The sequence below is a fragment of the Phyllobates terribilis genome, unplaced genomic scaffold (assembly GCF_046119375.1).
Source record: "Phyllobates terribilis strain yellow unplaced genomic scaffold, ASM4611937v1 Scaffold_2__4_contigs__length_985480577, whole genome shotgun sequence".
NCBI lineage: Eukaryota > Metazoa > Chordata > Amphibia > Anura > Dendrobatidae > Phyllobates > Phyllobates terribilis.
Window position 1 is genome coordinate 378,809,266 of NW_027362762.1, and position 26,544 is coordinate 378,835,809.

The 26,544-nt window shown below is 40.9% G+C and overlaps 1 protein-coding gene across 8 annotated transcripts in view; it reads right to left on the minus strand.

Moving 5' to 3' along the window:
* Nucleotides 1-26,544, minus strand: part of MAP4K4 (mitogen-activated protein kinase kinase kinase kinase 4) — a 164,338-nt gene that overhangs the window by 31,940 nt on the left and 105,854 nt on the right. For 4 of the 8 annotated variants that reach the window (XM_073664772.1, XM_073664769.1, XM_073664767.1 and 1 more), the window contains exons 10-20: nt 25,243-25,418; nt 23,512-23,584; nt 22,246-22,456; nt 16,550-16,711; nt 11,926-12,012; nt 8,418-8,666; nt 8,054-8,215; nt 5,857-6,081; nt 3,165-3,271; nt 2,102-2,253; nt 1,763-1,860 (exon numbers count right to left, since the gene is read on the minus strand). In XM_073664772.1, coding sequence (XP_073520873.1) covers nt 1,763-1,860; nt 2,102-2,253; nt 3,165-3,271; nt 5,857-6,081; nt 8,054-8,215; nt 8,418-8,666; nt 11,926-12,012; nt 16,550-16,711; nt 22,246-22,456; nt 23,512-23,584; nt 25,243-25,418 — 1,702 coding nt within the window. The remainder of the gene's footprint in view (nt 1-1,762; nt 1,861-2,101; nt 2,254-3,164; nt 3,272-5,856; nt 6,082-8,053; nt 8,216-8,417; nt 8,667-11,925; nt 12,013-16,549; nt 16,712-22,245; nt 22,457-23,511; nt 23,585-25,242; nt 25,419-26,544) is intronic. The other 4 variants (XM_073664773.1, XM_073664770.1, XM_073664774.1 and 1 more) reach the window with 2 other exon arrangements.

The following is a 26,544-nucleotide window of genomic DNA, read 5'->3' on the forward strand; positions in this document are numbered from 1 at the left end:
TATGTAATAACACATGTTCGCAGATTGGTGAACTCACCATGTACTCTAATGTAAAAGGCCATGAACAAACACCACCTCTCTATTAAAATCTAAGGGAGTAATCTAAAGTAAGAGGTGGAATCAAGCGGTCAAAAAAATGCGTGGGCACCATGGACTGGCAATTTGGGTATTCCCACAAGAAATTTTGATGATATCGCTGGGATTGTTATAACATTGACTTTATAGTAATCCTAAATTCAGACTTGCTGAGATTCGAGTCTGAATTCAGGATAGATGCCCTTTGTGACACAGAACAAACGTTAACACTGTAAGGGTATGTTCACATGTGGCGATTTTGAAGAGGTTTTTTTGGCGTGGTTTTGGTGCATTTTGCAGCACGCAAAAAAGCATTGGAATTTCAGAGATCTCAATTTGAGCATTGCAGGGTTTGTGAAAATCTGCAGAACTTCAATTCTAAATTTATTTTTTTTAGATATGTTTTTATTGAAAATTTTAAGAACAATTACATACAAAAAAATATAATAAACCCTGCCTCCTAACCCCACCCCCCAACAAAGTATAACAAGTCACATCCAAGTGAAAAAGGAAGAACCACAGTTCACTAAAGGAGAAGATATACTTAGTTGGTTACCGTTAACTTGTTATAACAGAGATTAAATACAGATGAATACGAGTATGTTGGGAAAAGTGTCGCCAAGAAATGTAATGCATCTGGAAAGTTCAAAAAAGGCCCAAATTGTATCTCTGGAACTCTCTTGATGCCAACCCTGATCCATCAATCCATGGGGCCCAGAGCTATACACATTTTGTGATAACATTCCTTTTTAAATAAATGCCCCTTTCTAAATTCAATAGCCAATTGATTTTATTTATTAAACTCTGGAATTGCAGGGACTTGATCCGTAATCCAATATTGAGCAATTAATTTCCTAGCCATGAACAACATACGGGACACAGAGGTCTTACCATATTCATCTAGTCAGATCCTCAACATACCCCAGTATACATACAAAAGGAGTAGGGACTATGTGAATTGAATAAACCCCATTTATAATTTCCAACACCCCTTTCCAGAAAGGTTTCAGATTAGGACAGGACCACATCATGTGTAGTAAGTTTGCAGGATTTATTTTACATCTAGTGCAAGTAGGATTTGGCCGCAGTCCTATGTCATACAGAAATTGAGGTGTTCTGTATACTTAATGTAATACATATATAGCGGAGTTTTCTAATATTTTTACAACGATTTTACCCACTGAAAGTAATGAGAAACTGGAAAAAGGCAGCATAACATTTGTGCTGCGTTTTTAGAGTGTTTTTGGTGAATAAAACCAACTTTATTAAGATTTACTATAAACAAATCACATGTAATAAGCCTGAGAAACGCAAAAAAGGGGCAAAAAAACCAACAAGTCAACATATCCTAACCGTGTTGCCTTCGCTGATGCCCAGCAATTTTAAGTAAAGGGACAGAAGGCTAGAATAAAGTCATGAATCTATACATATCAGACTTTTCTTCCCTTTTCCTTTACAGTGTTGCATAATTTGCCCGAGTCTTGTAGGGTTAGGAACTGTTTTCCGTACAATTTTTGTACTTTAAAATCACAATAAAAACACATGATTTTTTTTTTCAAAAGTCTATGGGATTTAAAAAGGGAGTACTGCATACTCCGCTCTTTCCTTCTTATTTCAACATACATAGACATGGTTATGCACAAACATACAGGAATGACTCTCAGAAAAGGGAAGCTTGTGCTCTTACAGTGGGTTTGGTAGGCCTTCCAGTTTCTTTCTTTTCATCGGGTTTTTTGGCTGTATTTTCAGGACGCTGAGATGGTGACCCTTCTGATTTTGAGGATGCTAACAAGGGAGAAAATATCCAGATAAGTTAAACAAAGATTGATAAGAGTGGACCTTGGACCCATCTTAAAAAGGCAGACATATGCAGCAAGTAAGCATGGAATAACCGTTTGGCAATGTGTGGGACTTCTGAAAATTGTAGAACAGAAGGATAGATCTGACAAAGGTTTTTTTCATTTACTTTAATTAAACCAGAATGAAGTTGTAGTATGCCACCTAGCCAACCCAGAAGCTCACTCACATCTCACGCGGAAGCGCTCTCCAGAACCACTCTGAGATCCCGGATGAGAACCTGCTTGGGAACCGGAATTACTGGATCCAGAAGAGCTGCCGCTGCCAGGTCTGGGTACAAGTTTTTCTACCCTCTCCCAAAGCAATCTGGGCTCAATATTGCTAAATATAAAAAAAACAAAAACAAGAACAACCTACTTAACAAAAAAGTATTTTAATTTTTGCAATTCAATTATATTAGCTTAATGTCTAATACCAGTCAAAAGTTTGGACACACTTGTTCAAGCAATGGTTTTCTATTTTCTTATTTAAATGTGCACAATGTAGGATTAAGACTAAAGGCAGTAAAACCACAACAGAACACACATGGAAACAAGGAGTAAAGAAATGTGCGCGAAACAAACCAGATTCTGTAAAACCAAAATCTACCTTAGTACATTTGGGCTGTGCACCTGCCTATTTAGCTTTCAAAAGGCAGGTGTAAGATACAGTAAGTCCAGGTCTTTCTCTGCCTTCATCTATTTTGGCCAGCTGGCACATTGCGAGGTGAGCTCCTACATTTAGGGACCATCCTGATTGGGTACACCATGTCGAGGTGAGATGGCTTTTATGCTTTTTTGATCAAAAAAAGGTCAACCAAGTAGTTTTTTACATATATTACAACTGTTTATCCTGTATACCAGGATATTTATATTGTTTTTATGTAAGCTTTACACCCCCTCAGCACTCTCTCAAGCAGCTTCATCAGGTAATGACTTCCAGTTTTGAAGCAGCTCCCAAAGGAGCTGAGCACTTAACGGCTTTGCCTTCACTTTGAGGTTCAACTCATCCCAACAATCTCAATTGGGTTGAGGTCAGGTGATCGATCAGGATTTGTTTCCCACACTTATTTCTGTGTGTGTACATTTGTGTTTTTTTTCCTTCAGTCTGAATCTACAATGTGCATATTCCATAAGGTAAACCATTGCACGAGGTGTGTCCAAACTTACGACCGCTACTGTATGCAATAAAAGAAAATCATTTTCAGTCATAGTGTGCCAACATCAGCAATCTGCTCGGCTCACTTGACCTACCTTGTGGAATTCCTCTGTCCAGTTTGGCTGTTCGGTTGCACACTGCCCTGGAGAGGAGAATCTCTTCGTGACAACACCGGAGATCTTGATGTTGTCCTTACAGGCACCTATATAATGAACAGAAAAAGAAAATAACAAATACAAATGGAGTCAACTCCAGCCAAGCTACTAGTTCTCAAAGATACTTATTTTATCTCAAGAGGTTTCTTATTTTGACTAAAGAAGCTTCAATTCAGGCTGCACACAATGAAAACTGTGGCTGACTTATTAACGCATGAGAAGTAAAACAATATAAGGAGGTTACATGGATAAAAGCTGCAAAACCGAATACTGTGTAGTGAAGCTGTATTAAGCAGGGCTGTGGAATCGGAGTCTGTGTTCATTTTGGTGGAGTCGGTATAAAATGGACCGGGTCCAACTCCTAAAATACACTGCTCAAAAAAATAAAGGGAATACTTAAACTACACAAAGTAACTCCAAGTCAAATCATACTTCTGTGACATCAACCTGTCCATTTAGGAAGAAACACTGATTGTGACTCAATTTCTCCTGCTGTTGTGCAAATGGAACAGACAACATGTAGAAGTGATAGGCAATTAGAAAGACACCCCCTATAAAAAGGAGTGCTTCTGCAGATGGGGACCACAGACTATTTCTCTGTCCTCATCCTTTTTGGCTGTTGTTTTGGTCACTTTTGCATTTTGTCATTGCTCTCACCCCTAGAGGTACAGTAGCATGAGGCGGTGTCTACAGTACAACCCACAGAAGTTGCTCAGGTAGTGCAGCTCATCCAGGATGGCAAATCAATGCGAGCTGAGGCAAGAAGGGTAGCTGTGTCCGTCAGCACAGTGTCCAGAGCATGGAGCAAATACCAGAAGACAGGCCAGTACACCAGGAGACGTGGAGGAATACGTAAGAGGGCAACAACCCAGCAGTAGGAATGCTACCGCCTCCTTTGAGCAAGGAGGAACAGTTCCAGAGCCCTGCAAAATGACCTCCAGCAGGCCACTAACATCCATGTGTCTGGTCAAACTGCCAGAAACCGACTAGGAGGGTGGTATCATGGCCTGACGTCCACAAGTGGGTGTTATTCTTACAGTCCAAAATCGTGCAGGGCGATTGGCATTTGCCAAAGAACACCAAGATTGGCAGATTCCACATTGGTGCTCTCAGCTCTTCACAGATGAGAGCCGGTTCACAGTGAGCACATGACAGATGTGACAGTCGGAGATGCCGTGGAGAACGTTCTGCTGCCTGCAACATCCTCCAGCATGACCGGATTGGTAGTGGGTTAGTAATGGTGTGGGGAGGCATTTCTTTGGAGGGCCACACAGCACTCCATGTGCTAGCCAGAGGTACTGGCATGAGATCCTCGGACCCATTGTGAGACCATATGAAGGTGCAGTGGGCCCTGGGTTCCTGGGTTCCTTCTGATGCATGACAATGCTAGGCCTCGTGTGGCTGAAGTGTGTCAGCAGTTCCTGCATGATGAAGGCACTGATGCTTTGGACTGCCCTGCCCGTTCTCCAGACCTGAATAGAAATCAAGCACATCTGAGACATCATGTTTCATTCCTCCACCAATGCCACTTTGCACCACAGACTGTCCACGAGTTGACTAATACTTTAATCCAGGTCTGGGAGGAGATCCCACAGGAGACCATCCACAACCTCATCAGGAGCATGCCCAGGCGCTGTAGGGAGGTCATACAGGCATGTGGAGGCCACACACACTACTGAGCCTCATTTCCTTGTCTTAAGGCATTTCTTCTGAAGTTGGATCAGCCTGTAATTTGATTTTCCACTTTGATTTTGAGCATCATTCCAAATCCAGACCTCCATGGGATATTAATTTTGATTTACAATGATCATTTTTATGTTTTACTGTTCTAAACGCATTCCACTATGTAATGAATAAAGATTTGCAACTGGAATATTTCATTCAGTGATATCTAGGATGTGGTATTTTAGTGCTCCCTTTATTTTTTTGAGCAGTGTATATAATAAATTGGGTACAGCAGTACAATGCAGTATGTGCTGTACATGTTTTCATAAGAAATTGGGAAAGTTATGAAATGTCTTATAAAGGTTTGTTCTATTACTGATCTAAGGATCTCGGCTTTTAGTTGAGATGAATCTGTGCTGAAATTTATGTACATGCTCAGTAGTGAGGAAGTGCTGTGGAGGCAGAGTCGTTGAGTCGGAGTTTGAAGTCAGGGAAATTGAGGAGTCGGTGGTTTGGCTTACCGATTCCACAGCCCTTAAGGAAGCACACAGACATATATCTATGTATAATGAATATAAATAGATATTATTCACTTAAACAATCCTGGAATGTATAAATAAATTCCCACTAAGGCCTAAATAATGGCCTATTAGAACAAATAATATAAAACATTGCTTACTTTAGACCAGAGGCATTATTTGCAGTTATTGGTCAGTAAGGCACCTGTAGCTGAACTAAATGCTACTTACTAAAAAAAAATACCACCTAACCCAATGTACTGTAGTGTGATAATTATTCAGGACGTAAGCCAGTACATAAAAGTGGCAAAATGTTGCCCTGTGAATAAAGATTACAGTCATTATCAGCAAATCCAATCTGATGCACGGGTGAATATAACTCGCACCATTCTGTGGCACAACATGACCCTACACACTGAGTGCTCATCTTACTAATTACTACATCTTACCCTTGGTGGCACCTCTTCACTGTCTGATCTAGCCCAAACCCTTTGGTTGGGTTCAGGTATGTCAGATTTAGGGTCAGAAGTTACAACTTCATTGCGTGGGGGTGGGTGTGAGTCCTGAGAACGAAGATGGTGAGGTGCAAATTTGGGAGAAGGGTCACTGAAGGAATGGGATCGCGAGACAGGGGAAACATTGCTCTTGAGGGATGCCAGATGAGACCATTGTACCTTACAAGAAAACAAGACATAAAACATTTACGAGGTGCACTGGCATCACTAACTTTTTTAATTCCAATGGAAAAGAATTTAAAAAGCCAGAAAATGACAAAAACAAGACAAAAGCAGGCTCACTGACATAGCTGTAGGGGAAAATAATGAATGAATGATGGACTGGCAATATGATAAATTATTGTTAGTTACCGAGCAAAAGTCTCATGCACAACTTGTCATGAAAAGAAAAATGCACACCAAGGACAAAATACAATGGAGATACTTATATTTGAATGCTATATACACTAATGGATATGGACACCATTAGGGACATTTCCTATCTAAATGCATGCATTTCTGGCTTGTACAACCTTTATGAATTAGACTACATACACAGACTTTAAAATGAGAATCATTATTTTTTATCTTTTTAAAAAGGTGACCATGGTGCATGGAGGCACGTGGTTTATGAATCAGTGAGGGATAATATTCACCTTTAAAAGCAATGTCGTAACACATCAGGTGTCACACTTACATTTTAATAAAAATTGTATTTTCTCAATGAACAAAGGCACATAGAGGATCAACAGAGACCCATTGAATACTGCCATATTCATTCCCACAGCGGCTAGATATCCTCTTAAATTTAGTAAAAGTTCATGTGTCCTCCCCTGGGATCAATGGAGGCTATATAGTAAGAGATATAACCATACCAGGGCGTACAGCAAATTTTCAGCACTTCCCAATGTACCCCTTCCCCTACATCAAGTCAAAACTAGGACGTAAAAACTTTCATCCTGCTCACAGGTTTTAAAGGGGTTGTACCCTACACCTGCTTAATCAATACAGTGCCCCATAGAAAATAAAACAATGTATACTCCCCCTTATGTAGCGGCACAGATATTGATGGAACACTGCTGCTGCGGGGGGGATAGAGTATATATGGTTTTTAATTTTCCATGCGGCGTTGAACTGATTAAGCAAGGTTTGTCCAGTGGTGGATAACCTCTTTAAAGAAGACCTGTCACCAGGTGAAAAGTGGCCAGTTTTTGGTCTTATTTTATTGCCGCTACTCCAGTGTATTTTCGTTTTTTTTTTTCTTTCTTCTTTTTAACTCACCACACGTTCCAGAGACATGGGCCTATTTGGTGCTAATTTTTATGGACTTTACCAAATGAGTATTGCTCACAGGGCATTAATGCGTGACAAAACCTTGAAAAAGCAAAATGCAAAACAAGCGTCGGGGTTGAAGAAGTAATCAAATTTTTTTGTTTTATTTTTTGCAGTCTCAGCTTTGTGGCTAATCTGTTCTGGCTTTATGGATCAATTATTTATATATGCACTTGTACTTTGTTGGAATATTATTGCATCGCCATCTACTGGTCATAATCTAAATTATTCCTCTTTTCTAATTGTAGTTTTTCTGCAGTGACCATCACTCTTGAGGTTTTCAATTATGCTAAATTCTATTTTTGTATTAATATGCATCAATAAAAATTATAACAAATATGAGCAAACGATAAAAGTGTTTATAATGTTTTATGTGCAGCTCTATTTTTTTTTTTAGGTGCATCTGGTTTTGGCTTTAGAACAGTGCATTGTATATATCTTTAACTTATAATGGGCTGTTTGACGATATAAGTGATAATTTATGCAGAGCAGCCTAAAACACATGCCCCCAGACAATCCCGTGAGCAACATCCCCCTACTAAAAAACATAAGAATAAGCACAAAAAAGACATCTATATAAATTTTTTTATAGTCCATATTGTTAAAAGATAAACCGATTATTCAGGGGAGCAGCGGGACTAAGAACAAAGACTGACCACTTTTAACCTGGTGACAGGTCATCTTTAAAATACTGCTGCACTCCATTAGCACCTGACTGGAGATAGATAGATGTATCAGTGGAGGCAGCGATGACCAACACATTTTTGGTCAATGACGTATAAATATGGATAGTCTTTAAAGATTTTCCCATTTACGATACCTGAGGCTCCACTGGCCTATGCATGGCAGGCTGAGCAGGCTCAGAATTCCCATTGGAAAAGGACTCGGATCTTGAAGGCACTGATGGCTCCAACACTCTCCCTGTTTGCTTTGACTGTGCTTCAGGAGAGCCTTGGTTAGTTTTCCTAAGACGCTCTTCTGCCTGTACCAGAAACAAGACATGGACGCACAAAGGGTCATTGCTTTCTAAATAAGACAAAAGTGCTATGAAAACTACTCAGGTTAGCACAAAACAAAAAAACCCCACCTGCACAGATATAAAGAGAAGGCACATTTTAATACTCACATTAAATTTAATCTATATACATAGGCTATAGATTTGTAAACAAATCCAAGGGTTGTACCTCTCGCACACGCTCGGTCTGATCATAGTGGGGTTTGGGTTCAGGGGTGTGATAACTTTGCTTGCTTCTTTCTTGCTGTTGCACTTGGGGTTGCTGAGGCTGTGGCTGCTGTGGTGGTGGTGGTTGTTGTGGCTGAGGTTGCTGCCTATGATCATGTTGTAGAGACATAAGATACGCTTGTTCTTGCTGCAGCTGACGTTGTAGTCTTTCTGCCTGCCGGTGTTCTTCCATTTCACGCCATCGGTATTCCTAAAATCAAGAGTAAACATTTATAAAATACTGCATGAAAGCATGCTACATAATAACTAATATGAGTATATCTGCGCCAGACACTATATAAATTACTTTGGAAGATACGGTCTGTGCCCACCAAACAAGGTTATAAGGGGTCTTTTCAGCAGTCTGGTGCCAGAAAGTGCAGCTGAATCGCCAAAACTACTGACACAAACTTTAAGGCTTTTAGAGACTTCCAAACTAAATTTTCACTTCACTAAGAACTAACACAAACAGTCTTGGATACATTCAAGAACTTTCACGTTATCAGATCCAAGCCACAAATAATCAGGGTGCTGGGTGTGGCAATCATGTGAGTACAGCAGTTATGGAGAGAAGAGGCAAGCTACCGTCTAGTGTTTCTCATCAGCAATAATTTAATACATTACGCCTGTAGGGTGTCAGCTTTTTTTTTTTTTTTTTTTTTTTTATTTATTTTATTTTTTTTTTTATTAATGTTGGGGGGACATGAATTTTTGGCACTTGCTAATATCAGTATTACAGGTTCTCCTCCTGTACAGCTCTCATGTTCTCATTATGGCTGCTGGTGGATGAGAATGTGACCAGTCCTGTCCATCAACCTCCACCACTTGAAAAACACTGTGCATGGAAAAGCTGATTGACAGCTTTGGTCACATTGCTCCTCCATCAGACGCTATTTTGAAGGACAGAGCTGTGCAGTCTATGAGACCGGCAGCACTAACGCTCAGGAGTACTTGTACTATTTATATATTCATAAATGCCACAAAATAATGTTCCAAATAATGGCCACTTTCCATTTTTTTTGTTTTTTCCACCTCTTCTTCCAAGAGCCATAACTTTATTTTTCTGTACACGTATGGGGCTTGTTTTTTTGCAGGACGAGTTGTACTTTTGAATGACATCATTCATTCTAACACATAATGTACTGGAAAATGGGGAAAAAATTATAGTCCGGCGAAATTGCGTGAAACACGACATGCTGACATTTTTTGGGAATTGTTTTTACGGCATACATAGTGTGGTAAAAATGACGTGCCTAAATTATTCTCCTCATCAATACAAGTATGGCAATACCAACTTAACCAGATTTATTTATTATTTTAGTGGTAAAAAAAAATTATCACAAATTTTTAAAAAAATGTATTGTATAGCCATTTCCGAGACCCGCAAAGACTTCATATTTTGATCGAGAGAGCTGTGTGAGGGCTTATTTTTTTTGCGAGGCAAGACAACGTTTTTACCGATACCATTTTGGGATAGATATGACATATTGATGGCTTCTCACAGCCTTTTTTTGCGGAATCGCAGTGACCCAAAAAATGTAATTTTGGCATTTTCTCCTTTAAGGACTCAAATCTGCGATCGTCTGATTGCTTGTACCATACACTGCAATACCACAGTATTGTTGCATAGAATCATGGTCTCCTTTGAGGCCCAGCCATATGTTGGGTTTTAAGGGATCTCTAATGACAGGCACGAAGGTCTGCAACAAATCCGGATGTTGTAGCAACCCATCATCGCCCTGCGATTGTGTCAGGGGAGTGCCAATGGAAGCATACAATGACGTGCCCCCATGCTGGTGCGCAGTTAATGCGGATGTCAGTTTGACAGCGGCATTTAACAGGTTAACAGTTGCGGGCAAAGCGCTGTTCCACCTGTGGCTGTTAGAGGCAGGTCCTTGCTTTAAAACACAGACATTACCTGCTGGGTGAGGGGCAAGCTCACAACGTGAGCCTGCTCCATACACCCACTACCAAGTTGTACAGTACGTATATCATGGATGTCGGTAAGGGGTTAAAAGGAAATCTGTCAGTAGAATCTACCCTTCTGTAACTTTGTATGGACTTTAAGGTCACAGGAAATTGAATAAAATGATCTTGACATCTGTGATACAATGTCTTATTCCAGAAAATCCATGATTTTCTTATATGCAAATGAACCATTAAGATCTATGGGCAGGACACAAATCTCCCCAAGAATCTGCATCTACAGCTTATTTTAAATGAAAGTGGGTATTACCAGTGATATGCAATGACTGACACTGTCTCTCAGAAAAGACAGTTTGCATATTTGCTCTTATAATCACACACAGCTCTGCAGTGAAATCAGAACACAGTACAGCAGAAGTTAACTTTGCCTCATTACAAACATGTGCATCTACAGTTGCCCTCTCTCAGAGCTGTGCCTGATTACAGACGACAAACTGCAGTAATGTTGAACTTTATCTCATTACAAACACAACAAATACATTTGCAGGTGTCCTCGCTTAGTGTTTCAGCTCCTATCTCACAGGCAGCCAGTGTAGGGAAAGGGCAGTACATCAGAGCTGACAGCAATATAGAGGGACAGCAGCAAATGTGTTTGTAATAAGACTTCTGTCATACTCTGTTGTACTGGGTTAGTTCACACTACAGTGTTGTGACATCACTTTATTCAACTCTCAATGATCTACATGCCCATGTAGATGGCTTAGGAAGGTTGATACCTACTGACAGATTCCCTTTAAGATAAAGTAGCAAACCTCTTTAACTTTTGAAAATCTCAGCTTATTAGAATGGAACGTTATATAAAGATTCTTGCATCAGCAATGACTATATTAGTGTGAATACTCAAAGGGTTTACTTTGTGGCATCTAGATGATTTCCTATACAGGCAATCTTTTTTATCAGGAGTGGGAGCCAAACCCAGGTGAGGAGCAATCAGAGAATAAGGTATAATAGAAACAAGTTACCAATTCTGCATTTATCATTCACTCCTGGTTTTGGCTCCCACTCCTGAGAAAAAATACTGACCGGATACTGACCAAATACTGATAGTGGGGCTGTGGCCTTATAAGGAGAAACTGTTCCCACCATAGCAAAAAATGACTGCACCTAGACATTCTAAAGGTGGAATGTTCTACTTTTGTGCTTGTGGTAGTAGGTTATGATGACACACTACACTTGCCTAAATGGGAAGGTCAGCAAGAATGCTGCATATGACTATTTCAATGCATCCTAAGATAAAGCAAAAATTCCTAACTCATTTGGAGTTTCCATGTGTTCCTTTATACTCACGAGGAGTATTGCCTCCTAATAGAACTTTACAACTTCTGAACACAGAAACTTCATGTAGCTGTGCCTGTCAATCTAGGGTGCAGACATGGCACTTCCCACACCAGCTAATTGTTTGTACAGCTTGTGCAGCTGCCGAGACAAAGCTGACCCCCACAACCTGCTACAACTACGGCATCAGATCACCAGGAAACTCTCACCAGTAACATGGCCTGCTCTTGAAGCAGCTGCTGTTGAAGGATCTCCAAGTGCCTCTGCTCCTCCTCCAGCTGTCGTCTGATATAATCCTGTCACACAAACATTTTGGAGGGTTCAGGTTGTTAACCTGAGCAGTGTGTAAAACGCACATGTACTGATGGCATTGCCACATGCCAACAACTACAACTTAAAAGACACCAGGCACATGTAAAAACAATTTAGAATGAAAATGTGCACACTGAAAACAATGGAGACTTTGGGGTGTATTGCAAGATGAGAAAGCACTCACATTTTTAGTGGCCATTTAATTAATTGTAACTTAATAATTGCAAGATTTGTACATAATATTCATTTTAATGTTACATTTATATATCACATTCCATTAATCCAGCATTCAACACCGAACTGCCAAATATCTAGGAACACAGAAACTGTATTATGACACGTAACAGCACTACGCTACCATTCTTTAGGTTATGTTTGCATTTTACTCTCCGGTTTCCTTTGCAAAGAAGTTGGAAGTTGTGCACATTTTTCTATGGAAGTCTGACAGTCTTCATGAAGATTTATACAGTGTGGGGTCAGATCATATAGTACCTAATAAAACTCATTGATGCACTGCACATCACCAATAAGAGAACACTTTGAGCCTGTGCACATGTTGCAAATTTGTTGCTTTTTTTATGCCTGCAAAGTGAATGAGATTCCTGACATCTCATGCACATGTTGCTTATTTGTGACTTGCAGATTTGGTGCAGATTTAATCTGCAGCATGTCAATTCTTTCAGCGTTTTTGCTGCAGATTTCACTCGTAACAATGAATGGAAAAAATCTGCACCAAAAACGTGCATTTTTTGCCGCTGTGTTGTTCCTGCCAAGGGATGCAAGAATGGTGCAGAAATACTTAACTTGTGCGCATAGCCTAAGTGGTGGTGTCAGGTATCTAGGATGCTCTAAAAAGAAATAGCTGTTTAAAGAGTTAATAGTTTGATCAAAGTTATCAAATTTATGGCTACTTTTCCAGCAGAGGGCACTATATAGTTAAAAAAAGACCATATACACCTTTTAATGTCCTGCAGCTCCCTCAACTTTAGTGCACAGTCCCCATTTACACTGTCCGGAGCTGTGCCTTCTAACCCGACACATGGGAGGTAGCAATCTATACATTGTCAGCCAACATGCTACTCTATAGACAGCTGTTCTACTGCATATTATTTATTTAGGTTTTTGTACTTTGTACATACAGAGGCGCAGCTCACTGTTTTTCAGGTAGTGTATTAGGTCTATATAGCTTTCCACAGGCAGATGCTCCCATCTACTGAGGCCTGCTGACATAGAGGTAAAGTACTAGAGATAGGACCATCCCGATTGGGTATACCTCGTCGCAGTGGAATGGTTTTTATGCTTTTTTTTTTTTTTTTATCAAAATAGTGTCAACTAAGTATCCTATATTATTTACATGCAGTACTTTTACTATTTACTGCAGGGATTTTGTTTTCATCCTAGGTTACACCTGTTCTATTAAGAGCACTAAGCTACATTAAAATCATTGGGGTTTGTCTACATCAGAACAGTAGTGCACTGGTTGACAATCACTACATTTGCAACTTTCCAAAGCCTCCGTCTCATAGTTCTTAATAATTTGGACTGGGTAGGTTTACTGGATGAGCTATTTACACAACAGATCATTATATTGCATCTTTCTGACTTTTGCATGAATGAAAAAACGCATGTGGTACAGAGAATGCAATCACAAAGGCACCACATGAAACTATAAAATGGCTGTAGAACGGTGGGCATAAAGAAAGACAATATTCAGATTTATGATATAATGTAAAAATATCAGGTCCACAGTTCAGCAAGCTGCAGCAGTAAGTAGATTTGTTGAAAGGTTGCAGACAAAGAAAAAACGTTTCCTTCCAGCCCCATCCATCTTGGAGACCGGCTGGTATCAGCCACAAGCATTCCATCATGTCTGAAGCCGGAAGTTCGGGGGAGAGGTCTAATCCCATTTGACTAGAATAGAGTCTCAGCAATGCTGAGGATTTCTACCTGGAATAGGCGAGTTTTACATGTCAACTGCATTTAGTTACTCAGTATTGTGTTAATGTGTGTAGGTCAACTGTGGCTATATTAAGGGGGTTTGTGAAAAAAGACAAAAAAAACACACACAAACACACAAACACACACCAAAAACTTGAATTGAGTTGAGAAAATATATTTCACTTGTACACATATCCTTACATTCTGAAAGTTACTGGGCTTTCTCAGGTTTCTGAAAGGCAAAACTGTCTAGAACCAGCAGATTTGTCCATTACAGGTTCACCATGAGTCTTAGCCATCATCTACACACTCATTATTCTACAATATCAAAGTTGAAGATTTATACTTGCAAAACTAGGCAGATCTGATAAGCTGGGTAACAGGTTTTGCAGGGCCGTAAAGTGAGGAAAACATTGTTTATAACATATACACAATACTGAAGTGATGCATCTAATAGTATTAATGCAACTAGCACTGTGGTGCTGCAATTGTGAATGTAGACTGTCTCTCTCCCAGGGCCCTGAATGGCATGTCAGTCTAGCTATATGGGGGAATTTACCACTACACAACTAGGCAAATGGAGAATTAAATGGGTTTTCCTGGATAACATATTGATGACCCATCAATGGGTTTCCTATACCACCAATCAGCTGTTTTTTGCTTCAAGCCCACCATAAATAAACACATGGAATAGACCTGGGTTTTGCAGCTTTGTTCAATGTGTAAGAGCAGCTGCCAGGTGCTGCAGAACAGCTCCTATTCTGTAAACACACTAAAGAGTTTACATCTGGCAACCGCAAATAACAGAGGCAGTGCAGTGTCAGACCCCAATCAACCTGACACTGATGACCTGTCCTAAAGAGGAGTCATCAATATGTTCTTCTTGGACAACTTATTCATCTGAAGGACATCAATTGCCTATTTAAACACCGCTCTCTTGATGATGTATAATGCGTGTGTATATGTAGTATTAGGACAATGGTATATGCAATCTGCTGTTGTCCCAACATGAGCAATTAGTAAGGATATGCACATATCTACATTGGAAGATCCAATCAAACATTGTCAATTTTGTTGTTCCGAGTCTATGACAAACAGAACTGAACAGCGTACATGTGAACAGAGGCTAAAGCTGCATTTACACTGCAAGATATTCATGAAGGTGCATTCATTTCACGATTATCTTGCCGTATAAACAGGCAGCCGATTGCTCATTTATTAGGTGAAATAATTTTTGTGCTGTGCAAAAAAAAAAATTTTTTCTAAGCAGTACATAGTCGTGTGTAAGCAGGACTCACACTGCCGAGAACTATGGCAGCCTATGTGCACTGAGCGATCTATGATCGATCAAGTGTGCATCGTGTGCTTTGGTCTACACAGACATTTAAACGACCAGCGATCAGTAAGAGTTTACCCATCAGCAGTTGTATAGTGCCCCCGGCCAGTCCATGTAAATGGATCCCAAGACTGTATTGATCACAAAAATGCTTTACAAACTATTTACGCAGGCAGAAATCCCACCAAAATGAGAATCATTCATCAAAAAAAAATGACAAAAAAAAATGAACAAGTCATTTAAGGGCCATTTTACAAGAGCAAATGTAAACTATATGAGCGCAAATTACATGTAATAGGATCGTTGGGGAAGTGTGCCGCCAAAAATAACTCTTTTAAAGGTCTGCATAAACATGGTGATCAGCCAATGAACAAGTGCTTGCTTGTGTTGTTCTTTGGCCCATTGCTTCTTTATGTGGGCCATTATATACTGTGCCACCATGAATCAGTAAGGTACTTTCTTCTGGTGCCACTGCATGTGTACTACTGCTGATCCAATGGATATTACAGCTGATATTACCATATATATTTTGTACTATTGGTATGAAGATTCCTCTAGACCAAATGGCAATGTCAACTGTGCAGGGAGTATGCAGCCAAAACTCAACCCCCTCCATCTAGACTCGATGGCTCATATGTACTACTATTAGAAGAGGGGAATAGAGGAGAAAGAAAACATGGATGCCTCCTTAGAGACTGAAGATGGAAAAGAAAAGCAGTATATTAAATAAGTTATTCAAGTGTGTTATAGGACAGTAGAGAGGGTTGATGGATTTTTGCTTGCTGCCCATTTGTCTTTGAGTGAATTATGTTTAATTCTCCTTTAAATGAAGTGCTGGGAGGAGAGAACATATATGAAGGGAAATTTTTCTTGTGTAGACTTGCTAATTTCCCAGCATGTACAGTTCAAGTGGCTTTTTCCTTGAAAGGACAGCTAAATATGAAGAACAAAGCTTAGAAAATGCAGCACATGACAAAGAGCTGGCAATAGTAATCACAAGCATGTGGTTTTCGGAGATTCTCAATACTTGATCTGTTCGAGCTGAAATTGTGATCTTGGGGTTGAGGAGATTTTACTAGACTGTGATCTAATTTAACACAGCCAATAGCCTCCCCCTAGTCAGAACTGACTGATAAAGGGAAAGAACAGATTACATTTAACTGTAAATCAAAATGGAAAGAAAATAGGTTTACGGTTTCACTGAATCAACTTAAAATATTGTATATTCTTTACTCATTAAGGTGTACCTGTTCTCTCTCCACCCGTCTTTTCTCTTCTTCAGCTCTTCTACGTTCCTCTTCTTCTTTACGCCTTCGCTCCAGCTCTTCCATCCTTTTTTTCTCTTCCTGCTCTCTTCTTCTTTGCTCTCTTTCTTGCTGCCGTCGAGATTCACGTTCTCTTCTCTGTTGCTACTCAGAAGAGTTTAAAAGAAAAATAGTTAAACAAGTGGCCAGTCATCGGCTAGCATATACAGTACATTCACATCATGTACATACTCCACTGCAAAGACTGAACCAGCTAGTATATACGGTACATTCACATCATGTACATACTCCACTGCATAGACTGAACCAGCTAGTATATACGGTACATTCACATCATGTACATACTCCACTGCATAGACTGAACCAGCTAGTATATACGGTACATTCACATCATGTACATACTCCACTGCATAGACTGAACCAGCTTGTATATACGGTACATTCACATCATGTACATACTCCACTGCATAGACTGTACCGTATATACTAGCTGGTTCATTCACATCATGTACATACTCCACTGCATAGACTGAACCAGCTAGTATATACGGTACATTCACATCATGTACAGAAGAAACCAGAAGTTTACATACACTATATAAAAAGACACATATGCATGTTTTTCTCAATATCGGACATTAAATCAGAATAAACCTTCCCCGTTTTAGGTCAATTAGGATTACCATGATTTTTTATATTTGCCAAATGCAAGAATAATGAGAGAGAGAATGTTTTAAGCCATTTTTATTACTTACTGCAAAGTCAAAAGTTTACATACATTTCATTAGTATTTGGTACCATTGCCCTTAAACTGAATTACTTGGGTCAAACGTTTGGGATATCCTTCCACAAGCTTCTCACAATAGTTGGTCAGAATTTGGGCCCATTCCTCCTGACAAAACTGCTGTAACTGATCCAGGTTTGTAGGTCGCCTTGCTCGCACCTGCCTTTTCAGCTTTGCCCATACATTTTCAATAGGATTGAGATCAGGGCTTTGTGATGTAACTCCAAAACATTGACTTTGTTATCTTTAAAGGGAATCTGTCACCCCCTGGGAGTTATCAGACCTCTACTATGGGCATACAGGTTATAGAAAAGTAAATCTATACATACCTGTATGACCCATGGTAGAGGTCTGATTGCAGAGAAAAGTAGTTTTATCTTTTTGGTTTTCAACATGCTTGGCGTTCGGGGGACGCCATGCAATGCCCGCCTATCTGATTATTATTCCCCTAAATCGCCGCCTATCGGCCTACTTACCATTCTCCCTCCTTCCATCGCACGTCACAGGGCACTGTAATGTGCGCTTTCCTTCTTCACCTCCCAGCGCACGCACAAAGCGTGGCTCTTATAGACCGCGCTTTGTTTCCTCCCGGCCGGGTTTGTATGAGCATAGTGCCGCAGAAAACCTTCTTGTTATTCGCCGGGAGTCACTGGAGCAGAAGTCACAGTGACTCCCCGGCACCTGCGCAATAGAGCACTGCGGAGGAAACAAAGCGCAGTCTATAAGAGCTGCGCTTTGCGCATGCGCCGGGAGGGGAGGAAGGAAAGCGCACGTCACTGCGCCCTGTGACGTGCGGGGGAGGGAGGGAAATTGGTAAGTAGGTTGATAGGCAGCGGTTTAGGGGAATAATAATCAGATAGGCGGGCATTGCTTGGCGTCCCCCGGACGCCAAGTCTGTTCAAAACCAAATAGATAAAAATACTTTTCTCTGCAATCAGTCCTCTATCATGGGCCATACAGGTATGTATAGATTTACTTTTCTATTACCTGTATGCCCATAGTAGCAGGTCTGATAACTCCCAGGGGGTGACAGATTCCCTTTAAGCCACTTTGTTACCATTTTGGCAGTATGCTTCGCGTAGTTGTCCATTTGGAAGACTCATTTCCGTCCAAGCTTTAACTTCCTGGCTGATGTCTTGAGATGCTGCTTCAGTATTACCACATAATCTTCTTTTCTCATGATGCCATCTATTTTGTGAAGTGCACCAGCCCCTCCTGCAGCAAAACAACCCCACAACATGATGCTGCTACCCCCGTGTTGCACAGTTGGGATGGTGTTTTTTTACGCTTCAAAGCTTCTCCCTTTTCCCTCCAAACGTAGCGATGGTCATTATGCCCAAAAAGTTCAATTTTAGTTTCATCAGACTACAGGACAAGTCTCCAAAAATTAAGGCCTTTGGTCCTATGTGCATTTGCAAACATTAATCTGGCTTTTTTATGCTTCTTTTTGAGTAATGGCTTCTTCCTGGCAAAGTGGCCTTTCAGTCCATGTTGATACAGTACTCGTTTCACTGTGGATATTTACGGAATCTTACCAGCTTCCGCCATAATCTTCACAGGGTCTTTTGCTTTTGTCCTTGGGTTGATACGCACATGTCAGACTAAAGGACGTTCATCTCTGGGACACAGAGCCCGTCTCCTTCCTGAGCGGTATGATGGCTGAACATTCCCATCTTGTTTGTACTTGCATATAATTGTTTATACAGATGAACGAGGCACCTTCAGGTATCTTGAAATTGTACCTAGGGATGAGACAGACTTGTGCAAGTCCACAATGCTCTTCCTGATATCTTTGCTGATTTCTTTAGACTTTCCCATGATGCTACACAAAGAAGCAGTGTGTTTCAGGTGTGCATTTAAATACATCCACAGGTGTGTCTCTAACTCAGATGTTGTCAAAAACAATCAGACGCTTCCAAACACATGACATCATCATATGGGCAGTGCAGAATTGTTTAAAGGCATAGTAATTTTAGTGTATGTAAACTTTTGACTTTGCAGCAAGTAATAAAAATGCCTTAATACATTCTCTCTCTCATTATTCTGGCAAATATTAAAAATTTTGGTAATCCTAATTGACCTGAAACGGGAAAGGTTTATTCTAATTTCATGTCAGATATTGAGAAAAACATTCATGTGTGTCTTTTTATATAGTGTATGTAAACTTCTGGTTTCAACTGTACATATTCCACTGCGTAGACTGAACTAGCTAGTATATACGGTACATTCACATCATGTACATAGTCACGCTGCATAGATGGAACCAGTTGCACAGCATAGTACATTTATGACTAGTTACCTCAATGTGACACTACATTTTTAAAATCAAGAAATTTAGAGAAATCACACTTATACAATTTGTCAAGTATTTAATCAGTAACGCTAGCCATTTGTCCTCAATATCCCATAAAGAGAATCATTGTCCGACTACCTCAAGCCCAGAGCTCTGACTGTACAACTGTGCAGAGTCCGTACGAAGCTTTGTTCTCATCTATAAGGCTATATGCCCATGATGCAGAGATGCTCCGGATTTTTCCTGAAAGTTTCTGCATCTCCCTGGCAGAAAAAAACGCATGCGGATTGTACATGCGTTTTTCCTGCCAGGGACAAGCGGATGTGAAGCGTTCTTCACATGCATTTCCGCATGCGGGTTGACAAGCGCTTTCCAAACGATTTTAGCATCACTTGGAAAGTGCTTGACAACTTGGTCACACTATATAAATCCATGCAAACGGCATGTATTTATATAGTGTGACCGTAAAAGAATGGTAAAAAATAAATATTATACTGTACTTACCTTCTGATGGCCCCCGATGTCCTTATCCGATCCGTCCGGTGTCCCCGGTGGTCTAAAAGGACCTTCCATGACATCATTTAGTCATGTGATGGGTCACGCGACCGCCGGCGTCCGCAGTCGCGTGACCGGTCACATGACTAAATGACGTCATGGTAGGTCCTTTTAGACCATCGTGAGCTGCTGGGGACACCGGGGGCCATCAGAAGGTGAGTATAATGTATATTTTTTACCCCGGTCTGGAGGAGAGTCTCCTCTTCTCCAAACCCAGGTACCATCCGCACATTGAACCGCATGATATCCGCATGTGCACATGTAGTCATGCGGATATTATGCGATTCAATGCAAGTCAATGGCGGCGAAAACGCCGCGATTCTGCAAAATAATTGGTAGTGCGGCGGACTTTTCCGCAATGATAACCCGCAGCGGAAATTTCCGCAGTATGTGCACAGCACATGTGGATTATCATTGGGGACCATGGCAGACCTTCTACCAAGAGTTTTTTAAGTGTTTCTGCAGCGGAATGGAAGCTTCAGAAACGCTTAAAAAATGCATAGTGGGCACACAGCCTAAATATTACTTCTGATTTGTTACAGAACAAGGCAAATAACGGTTCCAATACACAAGCAACATCAGCAGTATCTGATCAACTCCACTGCCTACAATCGGATCTGTTGGGTTTTAGCTATGAGACTGCCATTTTCTTGGACAGATCAGTATCGCATGCTGCTTTATTTTTTCTAGCAAATTTTATGGAACCTGTTGCCTACAAATTGGATTTGTACCTCATCGAGGCATTTCTGGCATACTTTAGCATGGGTTACCATAAGAAATGCTTAGTGCCTTCAAGTGGATGTTCAGCCTAGCACACCGTTTTATTTATTTTTTTTTTTAATACAATTTGGTCAAAAATTACTAGATACATTTATACATTGAACTCTTTAAAAACAAGGAAGTGAGCTCTCCTAAATTACTGCTGCAGACAGCCTAATGTTATTCAGCTTTATGGTTAAGCAGGGAAGATAGAGCCCTGTATTAGGAAAATGAGTAGAATTACAATGAGTTGAAGCACAATGTTGTAATGAAGGAAATGAGTGGTAAAAAAAACTAAATCAGAGCAGGTATGCTGCAAAAAACTATATTACTGGTTTCGTACCAATGCACAAGCAACAAAAAAAAATAAAGTGTTGGGGTGCTACTTTAACGTGACGCTGACAGTTGATACTGCCCGATCTGGGAGCAGAAAGCATCAGGCACTGGTTGTATGATTCAGCCACGTTTACCGATGAAACACTGCGGCATTTCAGAGAAAGTCATAGTTTAATAGTTGTCGGAGACTGAGCCGCATGGAAGACCAGTCAGACAGACTGGTCCAAGGCCACTTCTCACCTGCTGCCCTGCTGTGACAGGTCTCCCTATACACCCAAGAGAAGCTGTCAGATTCTCTTTCACCGTAAAATTACAAGACCCAATGGTAACTTCTCTTTGATCACAACAGGACATATAAGAAGATGTATTTTCGACCAAAGTAAATGACTGTGCATTGCCCTTAGCATTTCTGCTTCCCCATTATTACTTAAACCCATGTTTTACTTTAGCAAGGAGTCTCTAGTAGAAAAAGCTTAAAATTAAGTTTACGACAAGAAGGGAGGCACACAACATGGGAACAAATTAGCCCAAGCACCTGGAAAAGAGGAGCCATTGTAGGCATCCATGCTGTTACAATATGGAATGAAACAGCGTGGCAGTGACCAGAATGATGAAGGGGGAGAAAGAGGGTGACAACTGTAATTCAGCTGTGTATCGTGTCTCTGCAACACAGGATCAACTAGTAGTGTTTCTAATGAAAGTCAGACTGCAGACTTCTGAATCCTTACAGCGTGCACACCGCACGCTGTCAGGATTCTCCAGTGGTGCTGCTGAGAGTGACTTGCTGCTCTCACCAGATACACCAGGAAATCCTGCAGGCTTTCATCAGAAGAGAGGACACCCTCTTTAAGATATTACTCTCCATTTTAACTGGGAATACAATTAAAGCCTTGTCCAAGGGTCCATATACTTGACAGCTGTGTCACTATGAACGCTCGGCCGATTTTGTACCTCCTCAAGCCGCCTCCTTTGCTCTTTTTGCTGTTCTATGCGCTTCTGTCTCTCTGCCAATAGCTGTCTCTTGTACTCCTCCTGCTCTCGGAGTTGCTGCTCCTGCAGCAGCTGCTGCCTTCTTAAGGCCTCAGAACGCTCCTTGTTCTCTTGCTGCAGTCTCAGGAAATCACGTCGAAGGGTGGATTCCCCAGGCACATTAACAATTGAGCTGAAAGGAGAATATTGATACATTCGGACACAAGTAAAAACAGACCATAGCTTAACAGCATCCTCTGAATAATTTAGTGAAGTGCAGTTCATACCCCAACACTATTCCTAATAATTAAGCAGGGATTTCTTAATATACAAGCTAAGCAATGTAAATGCTTATCTCAGGTGGTAGGGCTTTGTTAAAGATTTTATGTGCTGCTGATATTTTGCACGTCATTCCCATAAGACAAAAAGATGGGGTTCATTTCCAATGATACCATTTACTCTTACATATGCAGTTGAGATGGCGGAATAAAATGGGCTTCCATTGAATGTACAGATATGGTACTAGAATAAAGATTTTTGGTGCACAGTTTACAATACTATGAAATGAAGGATTTAAAAAAGGTAACCCGCCATTTACTTCATGCTGATCGAATCACTGGCAGGATGAATCATAGTGTGGCTGGGTTACTGTAACCACATATGTTTCACTCAAACACTGCGGCATTTCAGAGAAGGCATACTTTGAAAAGCCGACCATAAATTCTGCATCTTGAATGACTAGTCTGAAGCAGGTCCCCGTCGGCTTCTCCCCACAGCAGTTCACTGATAGGTCTGCCCCTATATACAAACACGCAGAGACCCGTCAGTCAAGGAGAGTGGGACAGGGAGAACCCAGCAGGTGTCCTGCCTTCCACTAGTCGTCTGAGAAGCATAGTGCCCGGTCGGCTTTTTGGAAGTATTCTATTCCTGAAATGTCACAGCATTTCAGAGTGAAACAGACATGACTGCAATAGCCTGCAAAAGCCAGAGACGGGTGTTGACGCAATGCGAGATCACTATGCCATTCAGGGCAGTGGGCAGAAGACATTCAATTACTGCAATGACGCAGCCGAACTAGGATTCCTGCTGCCTGTGGTTCGGGCAGTACAAATCAGATGACTGGTTCCTTTAATAAAAATGTACTTCACAGTATGTTTAACCCTCAAACACCACAGAAGCCATCAACATAAAAATACAAAAAAAGTAAATTAATTAAAAAAAAAAAGTTGTAAAGTTCTGCGGAAATACCTTGGTTCTCCTTCCTGCTCAGGCACTTCCTCTTCCTCCTCTTCGCTTCCACTGTATTCATACTCCGTTTCATCTTTTTTTTTTTTTTTTTTTTGGGGGGGGGGGGGTAGAAACAACAAAGAAAATGGTTTACGCAGAGCATGTTTAAGACAAACCATTTATGACATTCATATTGCACTGCCTTATATATGTTGACACACTGCATTATTCCTTCTGAAATTAATCATTCTGGAATTTGTCATGAAGATATCTAATGTTTCAGGTTTATATATTTCTACTCACAGCCATATTCATGAACTTAGTCGAGTCTACATAATGTCAATTATGTGCAAGATCAACAGTTTCATAGTTTTGAAAAGCAATAACCACATTTTTGAAGAATATGTTCAGTTACTCCGTGCAAATAAAGGGACAATGTGTAACAAGTCTTACAATCACGGCCCATGCTTCATAATCCATATGCTGGGTTTCCCTGCATGTGTAATATTACAGCACTATGGGTTACACTGGCTCTGCACACTTTTTACGGACATACTATTCACTTCACACTCCTCTTATGCAGGTTATGTACCTATAGACTAGTACTAGCTACTGTCGTGCCACAGATTCAGCGCCCCAACATAACAGATTCAGCGCCCCAACATAACATATGTACAGGAATGACAGACAGGTATGTCTATGCTTCTATTACAGAGTAATGTGAACAGCGCTGTGCGGCACACAAGCACGTCACAGCAAGTACCTGGAAAATAACAGTCTAAGAGCATCTTTTCTTAGAACGCTTTTGCTGCCTCTTTGGTGTTTCTCCTGGAAATGTCAGAACTAGATTTACAAATGGGTGTTGCCATTCCCCTTGTCAATAAAGTGTGCCCCTACCAACTTACCAACCAGGGCTGACAATGTACAACCTTTTCACAAAGCAAATGGGAACATTCAATTGTCAACTTTTTCATATATTTCCAGGAGAAGCAACCACGAAGCAGCGAAACAGAATTCTAAGGAAAAAATGCTCTCAAATTGTTATTATCCCCAATGCAGACTTGGGCCTCATTCAGAAGTGCATATATCAGTCCAAGCACGGACAGCAGTGCATAGACCGGCTGAAGGTCTCCTGACCTGAACATATATAGAAAGAGAAAATAATCAGCATCAGACGGGCGAGGATCTAACCATTCACACCACCAATCAGTTGTTTGCAACTCCCAAAGCAGCCGGATGTGCATAGCGCACAGAGCCGGAACTGCACAGCTCCATGCAGTGTGTTCTCAGGTATTCCAACTCCGCTCCCACTGAAGTGAATAAAGGCAGAGCTGCAGTGCCTGAAGAAGGACACTACACAGTGTACAGAGATGTGCTGTAAAGGCTAAGTATACTGTGCACATTGGGCTGCAGGAGAGCTGCAAACAGCTGATCTGTGAGGGTGCAGAGTCCCTTGTGACCTGATATTAATGACCTGTCCTAGAGTACTTACAACCTTTAAGCCAGCAAACTTGAAATAATTCACAAACATGTGAAGTTTAGGCAGATAATGGAAGCTTGCTGGTACTAGAATAAAATGGGCATTAGCAAAGTCATATTTACATTTTTGGGACCATCTGAAAGCAGACATGGTGAAGAGAAACAAAAACAATATAAAATGGACTTTGTCTAGAGTGTCAAGTCATTCAATTACATATTCCAGGACTGGCCATGATTTAGCTACGAGTCTAGAAACTGCTGTTCACCACTAACCTTTCTCTCCTCTCTTCTTCCTGGTCCGGTCTATGTGATCCTTGAGCTGGATCCTGACTTGCCTTTCATTTGGCTGGTCTCTTATAAATGGATGCTTTAGTAACTGTTCTGTAGGGGGACGTTGCATGTAATTTTTCACAAGACAGCCTTCTATAAAACTAAAAAACTTCTTTGACCTGCAGAGAAAAAAAACATTTAAATATGTATATAATACAAAAATATATACTAGAGAATATAAGCACACACGGCAACTATTATTTATTGTACTTGTTTATATAGCGCCATCATATTACACTGCGCTTTACAGACATGGTCATCACTTTCCCCATTGGGGTTCGCAATCTAATTTCCCCATCAGTATTTTGAGTGTGGGGGGAATCCAGAATATAACCAGAATATAACATCATTAAAAAGTTGTCCAGTCTTCTGCTAAAAGTGAATTGAGGAAGGTCAAACAAGTTTAGTCGGAATTTGGCTGGAAGTATGCAAATCACATATCTGTAGTCACATGACTGGCCGCTCTCGCCGACAATATCAAAGAATCCTGGCCATGTGCATGTTGTGTAGATTCCTGCTAAAAGTCGTCAGTCGGGCAGATCCCTGCTAAAAGTCGGCAGTCGGGCAGATCCCTGCTAAAAGACGGCAGTCAGACTGGACTACTCTTAAGAAAAAGCACAAGGGTATGTGCACACGGTTGATATTGGTATTGCTATGCACATGCTGCGGAAATTTCCGCTGCGGATTATCATTGCGGAAAAATATACAGCACTACCAATTATTTTGCGCAAGCGCAGCGTTTTCAACGCCATTGACTTGCATTGGAACACATGGAATCCGATTCACTGCATTTGTACATGCGGATTCCATGCTTTTCAACGTGCGGATGGTACCCGGGTTTGGAGAAGAGGAGACTCTCCTCCGGACCTGGGTACCATAGTACCTGTAAAAAAAAGAATAATAAAACAAAAAATATACATTATACTTACCTTCTGATGGCCCCCAGTGTCTTTATCCGATGCGTCCTGGCTTGCCGGCAGATCGCGGTGGACTCAAGGACCTGCCAGATGTCATTTAGTCATGTGACGGGTCACGCGACCGCTGACGTGGGCAGGTCCTTTAGTGTACCGCTAGCTGCCGGCAAGCCAGGACGCATCAGATAAAGTCTCCGGGGGCCATCAGAAGGCAAGTATAATATTTATTTTATACCATTCTTTCGGTCACACTATATAAATCCATTCCGGTTGCATGGCTTTATATAGTGTGACCAAGTTGTCAAGCACTTTCCCAGTGATGCTAAAATCG